The 19570-nt window shown below is 36.8% G+C and overlaps 1 protein-coding gene across 2 annotated transcripts in view; it reads right to left on the bottom strand.

The window, feature by feature from the left end:
• RAD50 (RAD50 double strand break repair protein) overlaps positions 1–19570 on the bottom strand; it is a 79891-nt gene that overhangs the window by 27913 nt on the left and 32408 nt on the right. For both annotated transcript variants that reach the window (XM_029941882.1, XM_029941881.1), the window contains exons 14-21: positions 15633–15822; positions 14886–15012; positions 14292–14485; positions 12695–12805; positions 11462–11554; positions 11266–11379; positions 5258–5385; positions 3731–3955 (exon numbers count right to left, since the gene is read on the bottom strand). In XM_029941882.1, the coding sequence (XP_029797742.1) occupies positions 3731–3955; positions 5258–5385; positions 11266–11379; positions 11462–11554; positions 12695–12805; positions 14292–14485; positions 14886–15012; positions 15633–15822 (1182 nt within the window). The remainder of the gene's footprint in view (positions 1–3730; positions 3956–5257; positions 5386–11265; positions 11380–11461; positions 11555–12694; positions 12806–14291; positions 14486–14885; positions 15013–15632; positions 15823–19570) is intronic.

Below are 19570 nucleotides of genomic sequence, written 5' to 3'. Positions count from 1 at the left end.
ACCTGAGCCGAAGTCGGAGGCTTAATTGACTGAGTCACCCATGTGCCCACAAATATTTAAAATGAGTAAAGACATAGAAGAAGAAATCAAAATTCTAAGGAAAAATATGAAAAAACAGTTTCTGAAAGAACAAAATAGAACTTATAGAAATGAAAAGTTTTAGGCGTGCCTGGGTGGCTCAGTTGGTTAAGCATCTGACTCTTAATTTTGGCCTAAGTCACTATCTCACAATTCCTAAGTTCGAGCCCCACATTACGCTCTGTGCTGACAGTGCAGAGCCTGCTTGGGATTCTCTCTCCCTCCCTCTACTCCTTCCTTACTTGTGTGAACACTCATTCCCTCGATCGATCTCTCTCTCTCTCAAAATAAACAAATTAAAAAAAAAAAAAGAAATGAAAAGTTTTTAAAAAGGCAAGTGTTAATAGGCAGCACAAACAGCAGCTAAAGAATTTGTGACCTGGAAAATATTTATGAGGAAGCTGGCCAGATTATTACCAGTATATGTAAGCCTGTGCCAGTAAGGATGAGAAAGTTTACTTCTGTCTAAAGAGAAAATGAGGAAAGGATAATGTTTGAAGAGATAATACATGAGAACTTTCCAAAAGTGATGAAAGCTATTAGTCCTCAGATGAGTAAATACTGTACTTGAAAAGAAGAACTAAAAGAAAGATGCAGAATGATGGAGACAAAGAAAAACCTTAAGAGAATTAAACTAGAGAACAAAGGAATAATACCTCCAAAGGATTTATTAGAATGATTTGTCAACAACAACTGTAGAGGCCAGGATAAAATGGAGTATTTTCAAAGTGGTAGAAGGGAAAAAAAACAACAACACCAAAACCCTCTCAATTTCTGCCCAACTAATATTTCTGAGAGCAAAGACTTTTCAATGGCTGAAACAGAATTCACTACCAACAATCCTACACTGAAAAAATCAATAAGGGCTGTATTCCGAGGGTAGAAGGGGAGGGAAGGGAAATGGAACCTAAAAAAGCAGAGTAGGATTTTTTAAAAAATTGGTAAACATAAGGGTTTATCCAAATAAGCACTGAGTGGGACTTCTGGGTGGCTCAGTCAGTTCAGCATCCCGACTTCAGTTCAGGTCATAATCTTACCATTTCTGAGTTTGAGCCCTGCGTTGGGCTCTGTGCTGACAGCTTAGAGCCTGAAGCCTGCTTTAGATTCTCTCCCTCTCTCTCTCAACCCTTCCCACACTCATGCTCCGTCTTTCTCTTTCTGTCTCATAAATAAAACAAAATGTTTCAAGGAAGCACTGGGCCATGAAACCACCACAACAGTAGTAATTATTACTACTTTGAAAGGCTAGAAAAACACTATGAAAAGAAAATACTGGACAACAAAAACATTGCAGAGAAGATCATCCATATTCAGGAAGAAGGTAAAGCAATTCACCTTAAAGCCATGGCTGTTAAACTCTGATGTGCATTAGAATCACCTAGGTTTGTCAAACTACCACCTGCTTGGCCTAGTCCCCCCAACATTTCCAATCCAAAACTGGTGGCTGAGAATTTGCATTTCTAACAAGTTCCAAGGTGATGCTGATAATGCTGCTTCAGGACCTCTTTCAGAATCAACAGCACTTGATTTTAAGTCAAATACACATATTAAAAATTTTAAGGTAAATACCCAAATAGGTAAAAGAGACTGTATCATTTACAACCCAAAGAAGGGAAAAAGGAATAAACAAAAGTAAATTGTCCCACAGAAGGCAGGTAAGTTGGAAAAAAAAAAAACCCACTGAATACTAAGTTATCAAAGTGCATTAAAATGACAAGTTAAACAAAGTTGGTCAGATTAAAATAAAAAACAAAATTCTGCTATTTGTTGATTAAATTGTAGGGTTCTAGTAATTAAGTTGGTCTCCGTAATGGCAAAAAGACAAAGTGACCAGTGACACAGAACAGAAAATCCAGGACAGACTCATGCACATAGGGAATTTGGATATATAACCAAGATGACACTTCCAATCACTGAGAAAAGGATCGACTATTCATTCAATAAATAGAGCCACAATGGCTGGTTATCAGGGGAAAAATGAAACTAGATTCCCACCTCTCACTGTATAAAAAATTCAACTTAGAATTAAATACTTAAATGTAAAAAGCAAAACTAAAACTTTTATAAGAAAATACAGTAGTAGGGAAAGATTTCTTAAGACACAGAAAGCAAAGTAGAAAATACTTCTGAAGCGCCTGGATGGCTCAGTCTGTTGAGCAGATATCTGACTTTGGCTCACATCATGATCTTACAGTTTTTAAGTTCAAGCCCTGTGTTGGGCTCTCCACTTTGAGTAAAGAGCCCGCTTCAGGTCCTGTCTCCTCCTCTCTCTGCTCCTTCCCTGTTCACTCTCTCTCTCTCTCAAAAATAAATATTAAATAAATAAATAAATAAAACTTTAAAAAAGATTTGTAAATTCAACTAACTCAAAATCAAATGTGTTCATTAAAAGACCCTGTAAGAAGGTGGAAAGATAAACATAAAAAGCTTGAGGAGATATTTATGATAGATATAACTAAAAAAAAAAAAAAACAAATGCAGAAGAGATAAAGAACAAATGCAGATCACTACCCACTACCTATAAGACATTAAAAATGGGTGAAAGACACAAGCATTTCAAAAAGGAAAAACAGGGAAAGATGCTACAGAGAACGAACTGAGGGCTACTGGAGCGGGGTGGGGGGGTCGGCTAAATGGATGATGGGCATGAAGGAGGGCACTTTTGGGGATGAGCACTGGGTGTCACATGTAAGAGATGACCACTGGGTTGTACTCCTGAAGCCAAGATACACTATGCTGTTAACTAACTTGAATTGAAAGAAAGAAAGAAAGGAAGATCATTAGAGATCAGGAGACCGCAAATGAAGACCACTATGATTTACCATTGTAAACCCACCAGATTCACTAAAACGAATCAACTGACAAAATCAGTGTCAGACAACGCATCAGAGAAAACCTTTATTTTCTGCTAGCACTGCAGTTTAGTAAAACGTCTTGGAACACAAATTTAACATTATTTTGTAAAACTGAGTGCCAAAAATTTTACTTTTACATATACCCAAGACAATCTCTTATACTTTTGCTCCAGAAGACATCAGAAGAATGTTCCTAGGAGCAAAGGTTCTATTTGTAACGACCCAGAAACAGCACAAATGTCCATCTCTAGGAAAATGGATACAGTGTGGTATATTCCCATGACAGAATTCTGTACATTAGTGAAAATGAATGAATAAACTACAGCTATAAGCAACCTGAGTATTTAAAAACCAAATAAAAGAAAAAAGGCAAATCCTAGAAGAAGACACAGAATATGGTTATTTTTTTTAAAAACTCAAAAAAAAAAAAACCCCAAGTACATATGATAAATTACTATTTTTTTTTTGAAGCAGAGAAAGGAAAAATCTGTGTCAATGCTTCTGGAGAGTGAAGAGAACAGAAGGTTGAGATGAGGAGGAGCACCTAACTGGATCCCACTGAGTAGTAACGGATTCTTGGAATGGGTGTGGAGGGGAATATCAGGGATAATCTTTATGATTAATATGCTTTAAAACTTTGTAACTTAAGTAAGCATGCATGTGTGTGTGTACGCATACATATATATTTTTCCCATTCTTTAGTATGTATTAACTATATATAGAAAGGGAAAATATGACTAAAACACACTAGTTGATACTGATTGTAGTGGGAACCTAATCCCCAGTCTAATACTTACTGGTCAAGGGTCTTATAATAAATGTCCAGATCCTTATTCACAAGCTCTGTTGTTCTCATAACAATCATCATTTCCCTGTACTTTTCCTCAGCATCCCGAAATTGAGGTTCTCGAAGTTCTTTCTTAAAACGAATAATTTCTTCCTCATAACCTTTCTGTCGCCCTATTGTCGAACTGTGATTTGCTTTTATAGTATCTATTTTGTCTTGCAACTTCTGATGTTCACTATAAAAGGTAAAAATGACAATTAAGGACAATTTTTAGCTTTTAGCAGCCTGAAATGGAAAAGGTGGATCTCTTTAGATATTTAAGTCTCTCCTTATTAAGGCTTTAGTACTAAAGAAAATTTTATTTCGTCCCAAATCTCTGAAGCATCCAGGTTTCTAAATAGATGCTTTCTGTGTGTGGAATAAAGCACTGAACAAGCTCTTTACTTTTAAGGACTAACCTCAAAAAAGCACTGTTGGTGATTAAATTACAAATTCACAAAATTCTGAGTGTGAACCAAGAATGCACAATTACCAACACTGAGAAATTACTAAGAGGTATCATCATTACGTTCATAGTACATCAGCGACAAAATACAAATTCATCTCAAACTATTAGTTTCTGTGGTATTAATAAAAGTTTGTACTCTACAAAAACACAATTTCACTTGCCCAAATAGAAGCATAATTATAACCCAAAATAGTAAAATACACAAACTTTCCTGATAAGTTGGGAGGTAATATAGATTTGAGTGTGTGCTTTAAAAATCTCACCCATTAAAAAAAATCTTAGTCATTTATCAATTACTTATTAAGTAAGTACCTCTTCTATTAAGCACTGCTCTCCAGTTCATGGACACTCTTACAGAACTGGCCTGATTAGGTTTTGTGACATTTCTGTTGCATGCTAGTTGAAGACAGATTTGAAAAAGAGCTGATGTACTTAGTAGTCTGAATGAATATAAAAATCACCATTATGTACCAAGCACAGAAGAAATTATAAAAGTATCTGGTTTTGGTCTTCAGTAGAAAAGAATAAACTGTTTCAATTTTAAGTATCTTCTAAAAGCTTTACTCTTTCAACTTCTTTTCAACACTGAGAGCACCAGCCATGCAAAGTTAAAGAGCTGAGGCTTGGGAGCTAGGATATCTGGGTCACTTTCCAGGCTTTTGTCATGATTTCCTGTGGATATTTTTGAGTCTCAATGTCCTCTAATGTTTTAAAATTGAGACTGAAGATGAAGAACTCTTCCAGTTATAAAGTCTGATTTCGTCAATATACGACAGAGATTTTTCAACAGCTAACTGGGGAAATCTGGGGACTTTGCATTTTTAATCCTGCACATCAATACAGTATGACTATAAATTCTTTATCACTTCTTTAGTAATTCAATTTGCAAAACAGAGTTGCAAGAAAAACTCCATTCACCTTCCTGTAATTCTTAAGGCACACTAATGCTAAAATTCTTTTTAAAAAATATATTGAATATTTTCACATTTCAATAAAAAGATATTTAAAGATTCCTTTAAAAAAACATACTTTTTCATTTGTAAAACCTGCATTTGACCCATTTCCTTCAAATGCTGTTTCCTTTCTTCTTCCACTTCTTTTAGTTCCTCATTTCTTTTTCTTAGAGTAAGGTTATCCTGTAGCCATCTTTCTTGTATCTAAATAATATTAAATTGGTTAACAAAAACAATTAAGTTACCAACATGACACTCAATACACAGCTGCTGACAGGTGGTACTAATTCTGCCTTCGAGTCATGTTAAACTCAACAGAGGGAGAATAAGCCAGGGTGAAGGGATCTAAGGCCTGGTATAATATGGCTGGCTCATAAATACACAAAACAGATATTTAGAAGACGAAATAAAAGTATATAACTAGATGTTTTAGTATTTTATACCTGTAACTCATGGGATCATCTTACATGGGAACTCCACAATAGAGCTTACTGATGTAAAGATCACAAGAGAGAAATATACTATCAGTCTCCCTCACTTTTTTTCCCCTAATTTCATATCTGTCCGCTAACATGTGCCAAGGTTGTAAGATGCTGTTAGGTATGTCAGATACGATCTTATGACTAATAGTCATAAGACAAAAATTTCACAAAAACAATGTTCATCTACATACTTGATGACACTTTCCCTGGCCACTGAACTGAATTGAAAATTTAAAAAGTCGTCCGTTCTATCCTTAAAAAAAAGTCTGCCTTAAAAAGTCAGACGTTTCTGTCCTTAAAAAAAGAGACCTAATCACTTAACAGCAGCAGCAGTAGCAGTAATACTAACACAATTATTTCAATAAGTTTCCTAGTGATGGTAGACAAGGCTGTCAAGAATCAAGTAACAAATTGTTTATAAGCAGACTCTTTAGAATATAGAAAAAAAATCTTTTGTAGAAACAGGTTTGGTTTATAAAAGCCTGAATATACGAAACTCATCCCAAGTTCAGAGTCTGAACTTCTCAAAGAGGAAGCTACGACCATCCTGCAGTAATCCTTACAACTGAAATAAATTCAGTGGTGTGGGAAGTGGGGCGGGGGGGGGGGGGGGGGGGGGGGGGGGGGGGGGGGGGGGGGGGGGGCAGACCTGTGGTAGTTATCTTGTTCCCAGCATAAAGGAACAGGAATTACTAAGAAATAAGGATTTGGGAGGTGGGTGAGAAGAAGGGAAGCCAAGGACTTCAGTCACATGCTTAAGCTTACCCATCTATGAATTGCTAATTTGAGATAGGTTTTTTTTCTCCAACTGTCATCAAGACCACCTTCAGTTTTTCTGCCAACAGTAATACACAAACACACACAAATACGGTTGTCTATGTCTATGACTTTCAAAAATTCTTCCAAAGGAGACTGACTATGCTTGTACTTTTTCCTTCTTAGGAACAGAAAGATATGTACTTCTTACTTTTTTTTTTTTTTTTTTTTAGGTCGGCTTCTAGTTGCCCTTAACTGTCATTTTGGAAAACAGTATACAGCACAGTAGTTAAGGAGCACAAGTTATAGACTCCGGTATACTTAGGCTCAAATCTTAGCATTAAAAAGCTTTAATATTTGATGACTTTGGGCAAGTTAGTTTAAATTCTGGGCCTCGGGAAGAGCACTGGGTGTTGTATGGAAAACAATTTGACAATAAAATATTATGGAAAAAAAAATAATAAATTCTGAGCCTCATTTTACTTATATCATGGTGATAATAATACCACCTGTCAGAGCTGATGTGAAGATTAAATGAGAGAACATATGTAACCAGCTCAGTAATTGATAGGGAAATGCTTTTTGGCTCAAATGTGTCCTTAGGAATTCCAATTATTGTTTATAAAACAAACCACTAGAGAAAGAGAAATGAAAGTCAGATGCATTTATAATACAACAGAATTGCTTTTGTTTTATGAGCAATTTGACAATGCAAGGTCAAGTTCTCCTTCTGTTACTACTTTTGTGACCTGGGGCAAGGCAGGTCATCTCCAGTTCCTTTCATCTAAAGACAGAGGGAGGCAGGTTATTTAACTACCAAATTTTTTGTTCTGTGGACTAAATTTAGAAGAGCTTCAGCATGTAAATAAGGTATTATTAGGCTCAAATCTTAAATATTAACTCCCATCATCCAGCTCAGATGACAATTAATGCATGCAGTGGGGTACCTAAAGCAAACCTAAAAATCAGCTGCCTTCTAGGCAACTGTGATGGAGTAGCGCACTGAATAGATGCAGTTCAATATCCACAAAGTTTGGCTGGGAAAAGGGCCGTGTAATTTTAGAGGACAGCCTGGAAGCTCGAAATGCTCTGGCTCAGGGAATGATACAGCAGAACTCCTGGGGAACTGTAACAAAGCACAAATGCCTCTGCTCATACCCCAGAAATTCTTATTTATTAGCCTATAATGGAAACACAGTCATATATATTTTGAATAACACAGGTGCTTTTTTTTTTTTTAAAGAAAATTGAGATGTAATTCATGTACCATAAAATTCACCTTTTTAAAGTGTGTAATTCAGTGGTTTTAAGTATATTCATAAGGTTATACCACCATTACTACTATCTTATTTCAGAACATTTATCACCCTGGAAGGAAATCCACTACACATTAGCAGTCATTCAATTCCCTTCTTCCCCTGGCTCATGGCAACACTAATCTGCCTTCTGTCACAATGGATATTTGCATTTCATATAAATAGAATCATACAATATGTGGTCTTTTGTGATTGGATTCCTTTATAACTAAGCATGCTATTTTTTAAATGTTTTATTTATTTTTGATACAGAGAGAGAGCATGAGAGGGGGAGGGGTAGAGAGAGGAGACACAGAACTGGAAGCAGGCTCCAGGCTCTGAGCTAGCGGTCAGCACAGAGCCTGACGCAGGGCTCGAACCCATGAACGTGAGATCTGACCTGAGCCGAAGTCGGAGGCTTAACCGACTGAGCCACCCAGGCGCCCCAGCATGCTATTTTCAAGGTTTATCCATGTTGTAGCATATATCATTACTTCATTCCTTTTCAAGGCCAAATAATATTCCATGATGTGAGGGTTAATGTTATGCGTCAAGCTGATTGGGCCATGGGGTGCTTAGACATTTATTTGAAAATGTTGGTGCAGCATTATTTGGTAGAACATTATTCTGAGTATGTCTTGAAATTAACATGTGAATTGGGAGACTAAAACAGGCTGCCTCCCCTAATATGGGTGAGCCTCATCACATCGTGTCGATGATCTGAAAAGAACAAAACCTCCTCTGGCCTGAATGTATAAGCTGATCTTTTCCTGCACTGAGACTTGAACTGAAACCTCAGTTCTCCTAGTTCTCAGGCTTTCAAACTCAGACTGGAACTATACCATCAGCTCCCTTGGTCTCCATCTTGCCCACTACAGATCTTGGGCGTTCTCAGCCTCCACAATCATGTGAGCCCAATTCCTTATAATGAAGTCCTTTATAAAATTTGTATGTAGGTATACATCCTGTTGGTTCTATTTCTCTGCAGAACCCTAATACATATGGATATACCACATTTATCCATTCATCAGTTGATGACCATTTGGGTTATTTCCATATTTTGATGACTGTGAATAATGCTGCTAGGAATATTTTATATAAGTTTTTATGTGAACACGTTTAAAATTTTCTGAGTTCTATACTTAGGAGTGGTAAACCCAGGTAATTCTAATGGATACCCCTAGTTCTCTAAACACTCCAAAATTTATCTTAGGTTTTAATCACACCATCTTCCAAAGAACCTCACCAAGGGAAGATAAAAAAGATGTTGAAACAAATTGTGGAAAAAAAAAACAAGTGGGAAGCCTGGGTGGCTCAGTCGGTTAAGCATCCGACTTTGGCCCAGGTCATGATCTCATGGTTCTGGGAGTTCAAGACCAGCATGGAGCTCTGTGCTGACAGCTCAGAACCTGGAGCCTACTTCGGATTCTGTGTCTCCCTCTCTGTCTCTGCCCCTCCCTGCCCTCTCAAATATAAACAAACATTAAAATAAATTTAAAAACCCCAAGACATTTACTAAAGATATATTTTTATTAATCTACACAGTGTCCTCCTTGCCATGAATGTCTATGGGGGACATTTTTCTATAGTTTGAGTACAGGGAACTGGTTTCCAGTCAGCTCTGAGACAATGCAAATCTTAACTTAGTGACTTTTCATCTTTATATAACTAGTAAAATCTTTAATAAGCATATCACATTTTATGGGCTACATTTTATATACTTACTACTCTCCTGGTTTTACCTTCTTGTCCTTACTTCCATGTAGTCTCATTTTTCCACTAACTTAAAAAGGTTATTTGGCATCACTCTATGTATGTAGCTTATTAAATAACTTCTGGGACAAGGCAGATTACAAAAGTAAACTAATACAGTCAGATCTATGAAGTTTAGACCATCAAATTAAAAAGGGTCACAGATGGGTAAATTTTAATGATCTCTGCATGTTTATATATGGAGAAATATTAATGATTTACAGATTGTGATTTTAAATAGATGACTCCTATATAAGCTAGTGATAACTATTTTGTTATTCACATGATCATATACTTATAGTTATTCAGCATTTATTAGATGGCAAAGATTTACTTTTTTAAAAAGATTTTATAAAAAAAAAAAAAGACTTGATTTCTTTAAGTAATCTCTATAACCAACATGGGGCTCGAACTTTGAGACAAGAACTGTATACCCCACTGACTGAGCCAGCCAGGTGCCCCTAGATGACAGAGATTTACTTTTACTAATATTCATATATTTGAAATACCTGGCACTATGGCTAGAAGCCCTGCAGACAGCTGATAGAACTGATCTTCAAAGGGGCGCCTGGGTGGCTCAGCCGGTTAAGTGTCTGACTTCGGCTCAGGTCATGATCTCAGTTTGTGAGAGCCTGGAGCCTGCTTCGGATTCTGTGTCTCCCTCTTTCTCTGACCCTCCCCTGCTCATGCTGGTGATTAAAGCATTCATATAGCAAATTTTGTTTAAAATAGCAGGAAGAGAGAAATGATATAGCTTTTAAAGACATTAACTATCATGCTTACATAAAGAATTATCTTTAAGATAATTTCTCAATGTAATTTTAATTATAATGCAGAAATTAATATCCTTAATAGGGAAAATGAAATAGGAATCAAGTGAAAAATAACTTAATGTATAGATACTTTGCTTGTAACTTTTAGAATTATTATACCTCCATCCTTGTTTTGTGTGAATTTATCTTACATTAAGAAAAGAAAAAATAAAGACATATGTAGGATATTCATTGCCACTATTTGCAATAAGAAAAAAGGAATCAACTTATGGTACACACACAAAACAGTATTTCATAATTATTAAAAGGAATGTAGTGGATCTTGATCTATAAGACCAAACTGCACTAAGTGAAAAAAGGTGTAGAATCTGAATGGTATGATTTCATATGTAAAAAGTATATATACACACATACACACAGATAGATTATTGATCTATCTACCTGTTCATATGAGTAAGAAACTTCTTTAAAAATGAAAAACTGTTACCAGTAATGACATCTAGGAGTGAAACCGGTAATTGGCAGAGGGGAGGGAGAATTTTAATTTATAAAATTAATTTAATTTTATGTTTAAACTTTAATATTTAAAATATTTTATGTTTACACTTTTACTAAATGTGTCTTTTTTAAAAATAAAATTAAGGGCGCTTGGGTGGCTCTGTTGGTTAAGCATCAGACTTCAGCTCAGGTTCGTGGGTTCATGATCTCGTGGTTCGTAGGTTCGGGCCCCAAGTCACGCTCTGTGCTGACAGCTCAGAGCCTAGAACCTGTCTTCAGATTCTATGTCTCCCTCTCTCTTGACCCTCCCCTGCTCATGCTGTCTCTCTCAACAATAAATTTTTTAAAAAATAAAAAAAAATTTTTAAATAAAAATAAAAATATAATTAAAAAGAAGAAAAGATTACATTATTAGAACTGTTTTTCTGTGTGCATTTCCACTCAATCGATATACTGAAAGTAAAAGTAAAAATGAAAACAAAGATTGGCACAAGTGATAGCATAAACCACTAGCAAAAAAAGACCTACCTTCTGTGTATCAATATCTTGTCTCATGATTCCCATCTCTTTATTTATATTTTCTTTGTGTTTCTCACATTCACTTAGTTGAGCTGTCACTTTATTAAGTTCATTTTCTTTTTGCTACAAAAGAAGGAAATTCTTTGAAGAATTTTTGCAAGAAATAAAATAATAAGTAAATAAATAATTTTAAGTTTTAAATTACCTTCTTATAGTCCTCTTTCCCGTCTTGGATATAATTCTCAATATCTTTCATATAACCATGAATATTTTTAACCTTCTCTTTGATATCATTCATCTGTGGAAAAATATTTATTTTAGTATTTATTTAATACTAATGTTTATTTATACCAGGGCAATTAAGAAGGTTTATTTTCAAGGAAATATATTATGGTAACAAAAACTTCATAGATGAACACAGTGAAACACTGGCTTGGAAGCTGGGGCTTTGTGTTCCAGTTTCCATCACCAGCAAATGTTATAATTGGAGACAATTCTCCTTATTGTCTACGGTATTGGATTAAATAAATCTCTATTCTCAACTTCCATTTTAGATCAAGAATCAAATTAATTTAATATTAATCCTTATTCTAACCAGAATTTTTTTAAATGTTTATTTTGAGAGAGGGGAGAAGAGAGAGAGAAAGAACCAGAGAGATAGGAACAAAGAGAATCCCAAACAAGCTCTGCACTGTCAGCACAAAGCCCAATGCAGGCCTCAAACCCAAGAACCATGATATCGTGACCTGAGCTGAAACCAAGAGTTAGACACATAACCAACAGAGCCGCTCAGATGCCCTAAGAATTTTTTAAAACATATTTTTGAGTTTATTTATTTATTCAGAGAGAGAAAATGCATCAGAGGCAGAGAGACAGGGAGAGAGAAAGAGAATCCCAAGCAGGCTCTGTGCGGTCAGTGAAGAGCCCGACACCGGGCTTGAATCCATGAACCCCAAGACAATGACCTGAGCCAAAACCAAGAGTCCGACACTTAACCAACTGAGCCACCCAGGCACCTCCCCTGCAAGAATTCTTTTTAATGTTTATTTTTGAGAGAGAGAGAGAGAGAGAGAGGGAGGGAGGGAGGGAGGGAGGGAGGGAGCGCGCGAGCATGAACATGGGAGGGGCAAAGAGAGAGGGAGATACAGAATCTGAAGTAGACTCCAGGCTCAGGCTGTCAGCACAGAGCTCTATGCAGAGCCTGAACCCATGAAGTCCAAGATCATGACCTGACCTGAAGTTAGGCACTTAACGGACTAAGCCACCCAGGTGCCCCTAACAAGAATTTTTAGCATCAGGATTAAGTCACAAATCTCAAAATACTATTGATTTTATCATGTATTTAATTTCATGTGAAATGCTAGTACCCAACATGGTGCTCTGAACATAATAAGTTCAAGATATATATTTGGTAATAAAAATATAAATGAAATCTTACTTTATCCTGTGCTATTTTGTTGCTTGTATTTTTTTTGTTGATTAATTCTTCTTTCTCCTGCTGGAACTTCTCCAATGTTGTTTCCAAAGGGCTTAACTGCTCTTTAGCATCCTACAAATACAAAATATAGAGTTTTATATTATATTCCACTACCTTATTTCAGATGTCAGACTTTTTAGTCCTAATCAAAGCACTTTCTATGTACCAGGCCTTAAATATCCAAACTCTGTCAACTCTAGACTCTTTCTCTTAGCCACTATGCTATATACTACTTTAGCCACTGACTTGATACCTAATCCAGGCCATGTACTTCCAGTTTTATGTGCCTTCAGGTATAAGTTTTTCTGAGTTTGTAGGGGCACATGTCAATTCCAAATGGCCAAAGACGAGGAATGCTTTTCAATTCAGGCCTCTTTTACAGATGGGAATATGATTATAAAGGACACTTTTGTCCTCAAGCTTGCTTTGCTAAGTCTAAGTAGATATTTTATGGTAATAAAATCATACAGGTATAATGATGTTGGTGTGTCCACCCCTATTATGGAAGGAAAGTAACAATTTTACTAATCAGGAGTCTACATTATTCAGCCTTGTAACATCTCTATAGCATAATTACATGATAACCACTGTTCAAAACAACAATCCCCAAGCATTTTAACGTAATTAATGAAATATCTAATGAACCCATAAAAGTACAAACAATTCTTTAATATTACACTTCAGTGTAGGTATAATTTTTCATGAGAAGAGGTATGCTGTAGTGGGAAGTCAAATGTCTTAGACACTGAAGACCTACCTGAAAACCCTGCCTCCCGGTCGCTGCGTGAACTTGGCTAAGACATGAGACATCTCTAACTCTTAATCTCTTTTGTATAGAAAAGGAGATTATGGCACGTATCTCAAAAGAATTACTGAGACACTAAACAGTAGTATAAACAGTAGAAAAATTATACAAATTTAAGGAAGGTATTACTATTTTGTATCACACTCTAAGCCTCTGATAATTTATAATAAAATATATTTAAGAAACTTTTATTCAATTTAACAGGTCCAGTAATTTAGTGCTCAGTAAATGTTCGTAATTATGAAAAAAACTAGGTAAGACTATTATTTCTAAAACTGGTAAAAAATTTAATTGATTGGGTCTGAGATTTGATTAACTAGATGAGGAATGCCAAATGATTTCCAACTCAATGCCTGCTCACTACATTGGAAAGCACTCTGAGACTACATCTGGAGTCAAAGAAAAAAAGTGCTATGAGTGGGAGACAGTGTCTGCCACGGATAGAGGAATCTGTAGTAAGACAATTATGCCATACAAGTAGGTATGTAGTTAGCTGGCCACCTGCTAACCGCCTCCAATACCAGGAAGTTCACTAATGGACCAGGAAACCAATTCTTGTTTATGACGACCAAAATACTCCCAGATCTCTTTAACTATTACTACAAGTTCTGTCATCTAGGAGCCATGCAACAATTATAGTATTTTCATTTCATCCTCACAATATCCATAGTTTTCGCCACTATACTAATAAAGAGCACTTCATGTATTTGAACTAATGTAAAAAACAGATTGGTATGTATGAATCTTTTTTACCTTTATCTCTCTGAATAAAGACTGAACTTCAGTGGATAATTCCACAGTCTGCTCCTCCAGTTGCTGACGACGCTGTAAATTAGTGGATATCTGAAGTTTCTCTGATTTCAGTTCATTTGTTGTACTCTTTAAGTGTTGAATCTGTTCCTGCTGGTCCTGTATAAGCTTACGATTCAATTCAATCTTACTGGAAACTGCACCAAAACACATTCACACCGTGATCAATGTTAAGGATACAGAAAAGACTACAAACAGCAACCTTTCTTTTTTATAGCTCTATGGAATTCACACAGGCTGAGTTTCCATGGGTCCCACCCCCTGCAGTGAAAGTGCTGCAGAACCCCTCCTGACCAGCCATGGGTAAAGATCACAGGGCAAGTAAGATGAAGAAAGAGTACAGCTGCTCTGATAATTATCATTCAGAACCTCCCATCATTTAAAATCTGTCGTGCAAAGCAAGGAAACTCTTCTCTCTTGAGAAAAGAGAGTGAATATGCTGTGGACTGGAAGAACATAACAGATACAAAATTTATGATAAAAAACATAAGCTGGGATCAAGTCTCTATGGGTACATGAAGACAAGGACTCTATTACCTGTATCTAACTTGTGTTGCTTTTCTTGTTTCTCCTGGTTTACTTGCTGGACAGTTCTATCCAAGTCGAGTCCTTCCAGCTTAGCTGCTTGCTGTGCAATTTTTCTTTCAACATCTTTAAGTTCCATCTTAAAAATTAAAGTTATTCCTTTAACAATCTTGCTCCATTACTATCCAAAATATTTAGAAACTGCTATTATTCTAAATTCTAAATCTGCAACTGATTTCAGATATAATTTTAACAAAGTTTAATGGGATAAAATGAATTTTAATAACTTAAATGACATAAAAGGAAACTGACTAAAAATGAAAACAAACAGGACTCCTTTAAAAAAAATTTTTTTTAATGTTTATTTCTGAAGGAGAGAGAGACAGGGCATGAACGAGGGAGGAGCAGAGAGAGAGGGACACCTAGAATCCTAAACGGGCTCCAGGCTCTGAGCTGTCACCACAGAGCCCAATCCGGGGCTTGACCTCACAAACTGCAAGATCATGGCCTGAGCTGAAGTCGGATGACTTCAGCCACCCAGGTGCCCCTAAACAGGACTACTTCTTAGCTTTCACATTTATGAATAAAAACTTGAAACCCAGTAATGTAAACATTAAGCAGTACTCACTCAGACTATCTGCAATTCAGGACCGGGAACTCTAAACTCAACCTAGACCTGAATATGTATTGTTTTTACCAGTCTCACATTTCACATTCATGAAACAAGTTTTATTCTGCCTTAAACTACAATAAACTTACCTGGAACCTCTCCATAATTGTAATATCTGTCAGGCACACTTTAGCACTTTCCTCTTCAGGCATTATAGTGCCCAAGAGTGTTTCCTGTTCTTCTATGTCATTTTTTAAGCGCTGTATGTCTCTATTGACATTTTGCAGTCTGTTTCTTAATTCTGGTATTTCCTTCTCCTTCAAATCAACTATGCTTTGCCTTAACAGAGAACACACAATTAAAAAATAAGCCATCTAATGTCTGCTTATCATGAAACAGACGTCATATATTTTTGGCCAGAGCATCACAGAAGTGAGCGCATCCTTCTCAGGGCGTCTCATCACTGAGGACATGATGTCATTACATCTTATTACGAGAGATGTTAATCTTACTCACTTGGGTAACATGGTATCAGCCAGACTTATCCACTATAAAGTTACTATTTTTCTCTTAATTAATAATTTATCTTAGGAGAAATACATTGAAACTATGTCATTATCTCACTTTTCCTCAAACTTAAAAAAATTTTTATTTTAACGTTTGTTTATTTTTAGAGAGATCAATGAGCAGGGAAGGGACAGAGAGACTGATGCAGGGCTCACTTGAGCTCACGAACCACGAGATCATGACCTGAGTTGAAATTGGATGCTCAACTGACTGAGCCACCCAGATGCCCTCAAATTTTTGCCCAGTCATTTGTATCCAATGGGAGACCTTGCTCACAAAAGTTACAATAGTCCCCCCGCCCCCACTTATCCTCAGGAAATATAGTCCAAGATCTCTACTGGATGCCTCAAATCCAGTTATATACAAACCATACCTTATATACACTGTTTTTCCCTATCTAGACAATCTATGACAGCATTTATAAGTTAAGCACAGTCAGGGGTGCCTAGGTGGCTCAGTCAGCTAAGGGTCCAACCACTAACCTTAATTGGTTTGGCTCAGGTGATAATCTCACAGTTCGTGAGTTCAGAGTCCTGTGTCAGGCTCTCTGCTGACAGCTCAGAGTCTGGAGCCTGCTTTGGATTCTCTGTTCCCCCTCCTCCCTCCCTCCCGCTCTCTCTCGAAGATACATAAACACTAAAAACTAAAAACCAACAAAAACCCATTAAAAAATAAATTAGTCACAGAGATTAACAAAACTACTAAAAAAACAATTATGGAGAGTCTGGGTGGCTCAGTCAGTTGAGCAACCGACTTCGGCTCAGGTCATGCTCTCACACTCTGAGTTTGAGCCCTGCATCAAGCTCTGTGATGACAGCTCAGAGCCTGGAGGCTGCATCAGATTCTGTGTCTTTCTCTCTCTCTGCCCCTTCCCTGGTCGTTCATCTGTTCTCTCTTTCAAAACTAAATATTAAAAAAAAAAAAAAGAGGGGCACCTGGGTGGCTCAGTCGGTTAAATCTCTGACTTGGGCTCAGGTCAGATCTCACGTTTGTGGGTTCGAGCCCTGCGTCAGGCTCTGTGCTGATGGCTGGCTCAGAGCCTGGAGCCTGCTTCTGGTTCTGTGTCTCCTCTCTCTGCCCCTCCCCCTCTCATGCTCTGTCTCTCTATCAAAAATAAAACGTCAAAAAAAAAACAATGATAACAATACACTGTAATAAAAGTTATGTGAATGTGGTCTCTCTCAACCTATCTTATTGTACTGTACCCTTCCTTCCTCTTGTGGTGGTGTTAGATTATAAAGTGCCAACATGACAAGATGAAGTGAGGAGAGGCCTTGTGACTTCAAGTGAGGCTACTGGAACCTATTATATCACAAGGATCATCTGTTTTAGGACTACAGTTAACCTCAGGTAACAGAAACAACAGAGAGAAACTGCAGATAAGGATGACTACTGTATTATTGTGCACTTTGCCAAAGAGAGATTTTCTATAAATTAACTGATGATACTGATCACAAGTATTAAGATGGTGAAAGACAAAGACTGAAGAGCTATTGAAGACTGCAGGAGGCTAAGGAGAAATAAAAACAATGCAATGTGGGATCCTAGGTTGGATCCTGAAACAGAAAAACAACATTAATGGAAAGTGCTGAAACTCAAATATAATTTGTAGTTTAGTTAACAGCACCACACAAATGGTAATTTCTTGGTTTTTGATAACTAGTTTATGGTTACATAGTAGTTTATGGTTACATAAATTGTGAACATGAGGAAATGTTGGAAGCCATTTTCTGAACTCACTCAAGTTGAGAAAAACTCCTTGTGAGGTAAGGCCTCCTGCCATCAGATGGCAACCAATGTCTACCCCCCACTCAATTATTTTTGCTTGAGCACCAACCCCCAAGGCACCTTGCTGATTGGTATCAGTAGTGACTTGCCCCCTTATCCTAAAAATATGCTAATTGTACCTTATGAAGGAACGTATTACAGGAATTTCTTCTTTTGTGTTTATAGGAGCAAGTATTACATTTCCTGAGAAACCTGTTTTTCTTCCCCTCAAGAAACCAGGCTATTGACCCTTGCTCACAAAGAACTTTTGCCTTTGCTATGCTAAAAACATTGCCTTGTACTTGAATGCTAAAGATCCCTTCCTTTCCCATATGATAATCATCTAAGTCACCTACATCAATCATTATTGATAAAGATTATACATGAGTCTTCTACCAATCTGGGAAATTTTTACATACCAAAGAATTTGTAATCAGAAATCACTGTCTAAGGCAATTGCCACTTGTTTTGTACCCCATACATTTTTTCCATAAATAAAGCTAACTCTCCAGTCAGTGCAGAGATGCCTGCCTGGTGATCAGAAAGAAACTCAAGGCTCTCTCACTCCCTTTTGCCGACACCAGCCATCCTTCAGGAAACCCTGGACCTAATGGATCTGGACTCCAGCAAGGAAAAGCTGGGTGAAGGGTAGAGGTGAATTTTCTATACTATTTTTTGTAATTTTTCTCTTAGTCTACAATAATTTCAAAATAAAAAGTTTAAAGAAAAAAATGGAAAAAAGGAAAGAGACCACTCAGCCATATGCCACATGGGATTATGGTATAAAAGCTGTTACCCGGTTTATTGCACCTACTGTAGCTAATGGACTACCGCTTCTGTGGCAGAAAGACTGGCTCCACATTAAATTTTGTTGACACCTCTGAAACAAAACTTGTATCTTAAAAAAAAAAGAACTATCAACTTTATTTCTGATAAATTCCAAATTCTGCATTGAAAATTAGTTTTAAATTGATTTTTAAAAAAATTTTTATGTATTTTATTGTGAGAGATAGAGACAGAGAGTGAGTGAGGGAGGAGCAGAAAGAGACGGAGAAACAGAATCTGAATCAGGCTCCAGGCTCTGAGCTGTCAGCACAGAGCCAGATGGGGGGCTCAAACCCACGGACTGTGAGATCATGACCTGAGCTGAAGTCAGACGCTCAATTGACTGAGCCACCCAGGTGCCTCCATTGGCTTCTTTCTTAACTAATGGCTTTGTCTGGACCAATAAAGCACTTTATTAAGCCCAGCTTTCTAAATATTCAATTCTGAGAGCCTGTCTCCTTATTAGTGCATCAGCTCCTTAGAGATTATATCATATTGGTTTCTGTGATCAGCTTTGTGCTCTATGTTGTAGGAGACACCAAGTCATCATCACATACTTTTTGACTTGACCTTTATTATAAGTAGACCATAATGTGAATTTGTTGAATAAATGACGGGAAAATAAACAAATCGCTATGATTCATTATTTTTCAAAGTGGAAAGGACATAAAAATATAGTTTTAAAATTTGTCTGCTGGGGAAGCTTTGTAGTACTTTAATTCTTTTGCTAGGTTTAGAAAGTGACATAGAAACAGTTCAAAATCTGACAAAATTCCTGCTTCCTAGCCAAATCCAAGAAATAAACACACACAGAAAGAAAGAGTAAAGATTTATCTGCCCTGTGACTAGTTTAAGAAGTTTGCTCACATTTAAACAAAATAATTTTAAAATGAACAAATCAAGAGGTGCTGGTGATGGTGTGGAGAGA

The sequence above is a fragment of the Suricata suricatta genome, chromosome 6, assembly GCF_006229205.1.
Source record: "Suricata suricatta isolate VVHF042 chromosome 6, meerkat_22Aug2017_6uvM2_HiC, whole genome shotgun sequence".
Taxonomy (NCBI): domain Eukaryota; kingdom Metazoa; phylum Chordata; class Mammalia; order Carnivora; family Herpestidae; genus Suricata; species Suricata suricatta.
This window is presented reverse-complemented; position numbering and strand designations above follow the sequence as displayed.